The 6,569-nt window shown below is 35.2% G+C and overlaps 1 protein-coding gene across 1 annotated transcript in view; it reads right to left on the bottom strand.

Annotated features, from left to right (window-relative positions):
- The window catches only part of LOC109851273 (UDP-D-apiose/UDP-D-xylose synthase 2-like), a 7,934-nt gene continuing 1,654 nt past the window's right edge, over window positions 290-6,569 (bottom strand). Inside the window, 6 exon segments of the mRNA XM_020421333.1 lie at window positions 290-814; window positions 917-1,052; window positions 1,138-1,230; window positions 1,362-1,463; window positions 1,554-1,687; window positions 1,781-1,895. Of these exon segments, the coding sequence (XP_020276922.1) occupies window positions 699-814; window positions 917-1,052; window positions 1,138-1,230; window positions 1,362-1,463; window positions 1,554-1,687; window positions 1,781-1,895 (696 nt within the window). The 3' untranslated portion in view covers window positions 290-698.

Genomic DNA, 6,569 nt, shown 5'->3' with positions numbered 1-6,569 from the left:
ATCCTATCTTGATCTCTCCTTTCCCTTAAAAATAGTATTTCTTGAAGTGGTGTACCAACCTTAAATAGTCTACCAAACTACCACCATAAAAAAGAAGTAACACTAGAATCACTTTTTTAACTGCAGCTGCGACATTTAACTCATTACGACAATAAATAAAAAGAACATGCAGGTAAGAGTCAGTAGTCATTTCGGCTGTAAATTGGCTTTTTAATACTGTTACAGTTTAACAAACAATTGAAACACAATGAACTACGGTAAAAAATATTTCTTCTTACAATTGCAGTGGTGAAAAAAACTGAACAAGGAGATCCCATATAAGATTACTCAAGTACATAGCAATAAACCAAAAGAATAAGAGCATACGAACTAGAAGCAAAAACAAAAGCCTCCGCCACAAGGTTTTGTTACAAACAAATTATGGAAATTTGCGACGTTTACGTAACCTTACACCATAAAGCACTGCTGCAGTTGGAGCTATATCTAGATCCAGCTGCAGCAATCCCAAGAGCCCCTAATCATTAACATCATGCAGCATATTTCTATTCAATAAAAACAGTGTCAGGGTTACAAAGCCCAGAGTTCAACCGATAGCAAATGCGAACATATAAACTGTTTATATCACATGAATGATTATCGCTTAAAAGAATTTTACGACGCGGAGCGGGTATCAAGGCATAGTTTTTGCGTATCACCATCTAACTTGATGCCATAGGCTTTGAAGTTGCATTCTTGATGGCCTCAGCATATGTCCTGTGCTGGTAAGTCAGTGTTGACTCCAACAAGTCCCAAAGTGAAGTTTTCGGGTTCCAACCTATATTCATTTATGAAACGGTTGCTCATCATAGTACCAAATAAGTGTGCCAAAGTCACTTGCATGTGATTAAGTTGAGTGCAGAGATAGCAAGTTGTTTACCAAGTTGTTTGTTGATTATGGTCATATCTGGGATTCTCTTATCACTGTCATCATATCCTTCACCATAGAACTCTTTGGAGCTCACATCCACAGTTGGCACCTCTAATGCTGGGGTTGCTGACACTTTGGCGTAAACCTATGAGTGAAGGCACCAGAGAGTCAATAATCCAGAATGGCTGCATACATATTTATTTTCATGACTAATAGTTGGGTCCAGATACCTCTGTCATCATTTCAGCCAGTTGCTTTACTGTAACCTCATTGTTAGGATTTCCTACATTGAAGATGTGACCATTAGCACGATTGGGGTTTTCCTGTCAAAGAAAATAAATCACTGGTGAGCCTGCTTTACGACAAACATATAGTTTCATCTTTTAAGACAATATAACTAGCATAACATATATTTGAGGCAGGAAACAAATAGAAACGGTAGAGAGAAACAGACGATCATCAAAAGAACAGCTTCAATGGCATCCTTGATGTAAACAAAGGTTCTTTGGGACTGCCCGCCATCCACAAGCTTCAGGGGCTCACCACGAAGGAGATTCTGCAAGCCCAATCATATTGGTAACACATTATTAGAACTTCTGGGAAATCACAAAGATAATTATACCCCTAAAGAAGATTTGGTACTTACATTGCTGAAACATGCCAAGACCCTAGGAACACCCTCACTAGGACCATCAATACCGGGGATAAAATCCATCCTAGGACCAATCCAGTTGAATGGCCTCACAATGGTAAACTGAAGCCCATTTTCAGCACCTTCAGCTGCAGGAAGTTCAAATTGAGGAAAAGATGTGTCAGGATTCACAAGACAGACATCAGAGATGCACTACAGGAATCCAGGTCGTTGAGACCTACCATAAATTAACCTCTCGATAAGTTGCTTTGCACATGCATAAGACCACCTCTGTTTCTCAATTGGGCCAAAAATGCATGGAGAAGCATCTTCTTTAAGGACATAGAACTCTGGATCCTGTTTCAGAATGACATGGCACTGCTTGTTAAACATTCACTATAACAGTGTTGAGCAGTAAAGAACTTCCTATAAACTGATTTGAATAAAGGACAGTACTAGTGCATCAAGATAAATTGTATCAGCAATTAAAAACAATTTGTCGGATATGACATCCACTGAAGTCGCAAATAAGAACATCATTTTCTTTCTTGACGTTAGCACCCAATGACCACGTATTTTTGTAACAAATTGCAAATAAAAGGCCTCACTGACCAACATGGGAACAGATTAAAAATTTATACCGTGTGCTTGGAAAGAGATTGAGAGGACACAATATTAGAAACTTCCAAGTTCCAACCATTACAATAGGCAGTGAAGAAATATTACTGAACCCTCCAACAGCGCACAAATTAAATCAACGTAAGACACGTAAGATGGCCTTTTCAAATTAACCATTTACAGAGCCCAGGTAATTGGAACTGATGCTACAGAAAATGGGAGGACTAGCAAAGCACCAAGTAAGATGGCAAGTTGATAGTTGAAGAAATCAGTTCCCATTTAGACCCACAAACATGAAACATGGCATCTGATAGAAACAAAATTTGAACAGGTTGCACATACACCCTATGGACATGGTAGAGGACTAATGAATGTTCTTATTTGCACATAAAAGTCGGTTCAAAATAATCACATCATATTTCAAAGCCTAGTTATTGACCAACTTACTAGGCACATTCAGAATGAAATCCCATGGTGTATGTTATTTGAGGATGAGATGGTGTTAGTTGACGAAACTAGAAGAGGTATAACTTCTAAAGTAGAAAGGTGGAGACAAACTCTTGAATCTAAATGTTTTAGAATTAGTGGAACAAAAACAGAATATATAGAGTGCATTTTTAGTAAAACTAAGAAAAGAAAAGAACCTATAATACATATTGATGGTCAAGAATATCTAAAAGTAATTATTGTCGCTATTTAGTATCAATCATTCGGCGTGATGGTGCGATTAAAGATGATGTTGTGCATCAAATCAAATCGGAGGAGTGCTTCATGACTCTTATGTGATCGTAGAATATTAATGAAACTAAAGGAAAATTTTATAGGATTGTTATAAGACTAACAATGTTTTATGGGTTAAAGTCCTGGGCAATTAAAAAACATGTACAAAAAATGAGTGTGACAAAAAAGAGAATGTTGCGATGGTCTTGTGGGTATGCACTAAAAAGATAGGATGAGAAACGAGTGCATCTATAGTAAATTAGAGGTTGCTCATATTGAGGATAAAATGAGAGAACATCGACTAAGGGAGTTTGGTCATGTACAACGAATACCTCTTGGTGCATCGGTTAGAAAAAGTGATAGTATTATAGTTAATGAGGCTAAGAGTCTAGGAGATCTAGAGGTAAATCTAAAAGAACTTAGTTGAAATCAATTAAGAATGATATGATTATGATTAACGGCGGAGATACCCCATAATAGAATAGAATGGAAAAATAGGATTCATGTAGCTGATCCCAAACATTTGGGATAAAGGCTTTGATGTTGTTGTGTATTTCAAAGCACATAACTGCTACTATAACTCAAGACAAAAGGAGCTAATAGGAAAATTTGACAATTTTTTGGAGATAAGAGTAGGAAGATAGGGAGCCACACTGCCACAAAAATAAGATAAGGAATCACGATGCCCCAGAAGGAAGATAGGAAATCACACCTCAAAAGAAATAACGATCACACTATTAATCACATAAAGCATTCATTTTCAATCAACATAACAAAGTTGGATATCAGATCCTTTTATAAGAGTCTCAAATCTCAATTAACTAGCCATTAGATAAAGTCTAATAACTCAAACCTCAAGTAACTAATCAGAGGTAACCAAATCAAATCTCTAACATATTTTTAATCAATTCTCTAACATATTCTCATCTTATATCACAAAAGATAAAAACAAAACAAACCTATAAATCAAACCCAAAGAATTTGAATGATTAACAAGATCTAGCATAACAAATATCTAAAATGATTCTTCTGCATCAAGACTTATGTCATTGCAAAAAGAAAATGTTGTGTGACACTAGTCATCTTGGGGAAGGATCAGCAGGATAAGAACACAAAAAGAAAATAAATAAATAAAAACTCCTCCATACTGTATGAGGCAACACCTAAGACTCCCTAACCCTACAAATGGCAAGATTCTTGTGTGTTTTCCTTCCCTTTGATTATCTACCTTGATTAGAAATAATTGATAGTTTATGGAGATATTTTTAACACAAAAAGCTAATACCCTAATATTAGATGCATGTCAAATTTTATTGCTAACAAAACACATTGATATATTAAGTTACCGACATTTGTCCCTTTAAAACTTAACATGCATACTACCGAAGCCAGAATCATTACCATTTAATATTTAATAGCCTATTGCCAAAAGAAAATGTAGCTAGAGTTAATAAACAAAAAATGTCTGGAGAAAACCACTAGGAAAAAAAATATACTCTAGCTACGCACATGTTCTTTCTATTTATTCCTGCAACAATTATTTCTAACAAATCTCAATAACCAGCTAGATGTAAATAACAGTTTTCTCCATTTAAATAAGATGTCTTCAGAATTTTTTCTTTAAGACATGGTAACTCATTGTAGAACTTTGGAAGTTTCTCACGAACTCAAGACATTGGGTAAAAGTATCTTCCAGAATGATCTCTAAAAGAAACAAATCACTAGCTCACATATAATTTCTATTGACTATGTTCAAGCACCCATGATTATGGCTGGCAAATAGGCCTCGACCTGTCAGATTAACTCAAATCCAGCTAGGTAATTTCAGGTATGGATATAGCCAAAGCAAGTACAAACTGAAATTGGGTCAATCCACCAAACTTGGCACATAACATGGTCAGGTATGAGCTTGTATACCTTGATCCACTCATCCTAGCTAACCCATTAAATAATTGAGTTTGGGCGGATCAATCACTGAATCTGACTCATCTTAATATACTATAAAACAACAAAGTTAGAAACCCTAGCTTATGTTTCCTAACATTACACATATACCCAACCTGATAAATTTATTAACTAGGATATGCAACCGATTGTGGTTGCTCACATTTTACGGGTGCAATTATGGATGAAGATATCTAACCCATTTAGTAAACAGGACAGGAATGAAATTAGCTTACTAGATCAAGCCAATTTCACATTTGCCCGGAACACTCACTGGGTTTATCGCATTCCTTCTTTAAGTCAGATGTTAGAATTTAGACGTTATTTGTGCATTTGGTTAGAATTTAGATAAGTTTTAGCTAGATGAGATTTAATTAAACTTGTTTATGTTTTATTCACATAATTCCTGAGAAAATGTAAGGTGTAGCATTGATGAGTGAGACTAATAATAAATTGATATTTTGTCATGATCGGGTGTTCGTTGATGTTCAATCACATTTGACACTAAATTGGAGGGAATGGTATGATCTCCACAGTCCCATTTTTGTTATGGAGGAAAATAAATTGAAATGAGATAGAACTTTCTTTGATTGATTGTGTATCCCTGGATTCATTTTTTCCCTAATACTCTATTTTTCTTCCCTTTTCCTGAAATTCCACATTAATCCCCAAGTATTGGTCTCAAGAATCTCCACTGCTCAGAGATGTCGTTCTTAGGTCATGTCCCTGACCACTTTAAGGTTTTTATTTCTAGATGCTATTTTCTATTTTTCTACCTTCTAACTTATCACATTTTGTCCTTATATGATCCTCAACATCATCCATGTCATTTTCTCTCCCCATAAGTAAAGCGCATTTGTTTAATTACACTAGAGGGCATCCATAAATTCCCACAGAATATTTCATTAATTTCTCATTTGTGAGCAAGGATTTAAGTATAATCTCTTGTAAAGAATTGAAAAAAAATATAGAGATACTACTGTTTTCTATAGCTACTCAATTTCGCAACCGAATAATAAAAATGAAAATATAGGCCAGAGATAGGACTACAAAGTATTAAAGATTTATGAACATCATATGGTCTGCTCAAACTTAATCAATACTAGCAACAATGGCAACTTCTAATGGCCAAACCCCTTGTTCAAATAAAAATAATAATTAAGTCATCATCGGTGAAATTAAAAGAAGACCCAAGTTGTCTTTTCCTAAAAAATTGATGATGGTAAATAACGGGTATAAGATATAAAGGTCTTGAATAAGATGCCAAGCCATTGAGACTAACACGAAATAGGGATAGAAAGAGCAACCATACGCTGCACAAGACACTAGTATGAGCACCCAAATAGCCAAAAAACCCCACATCCAATGAAAGAATCACTCCTTTATCTAAACAAAATGAGGTATAGACCATGTCCAAAAATCATATAAAGATCACCGCTCAGCCTCGTATGACCACTCAATAACTTAGTGTTTTGTCAAAAGACTTGACCCCTTGAATGGTTCATAACTAGATACAATCCAACAAAACCTTAACATTACTATTAGATATTCAATGTCATTTCAAGTTATAACAATTAATTAATTAATTAACTAGCAAAAGGTAAGGAAACTGTAAATGATTGGGGTATCAAATAAATGAGGAGATATCCTCCCAATTTGAAGTTGTTCATCCAAATCCTTCAAAAAATAGCGTAAATGCCATAAGGGAGGAGTTAATGTTCAAAATGAGACATCCATAGTCAAGACGAA

Source organism: Asparagus officinalis, chromosome 8, assembly GCF_001876935.1.
Source record: "Asparagus officinalis chromosome 8, Aspof.V1, whole genome shotgun sequence".
NCBI classification, from domain to species: Eukaryota; Viridiplantae; Streptophyta; class Magnoliopsida; order Asparagales; family Asparagaceae; genus Asparagus; species Asparagus officinalis.
This window is presented reverse-complemented; position numbering and strand designations above follow the sequence as displayed.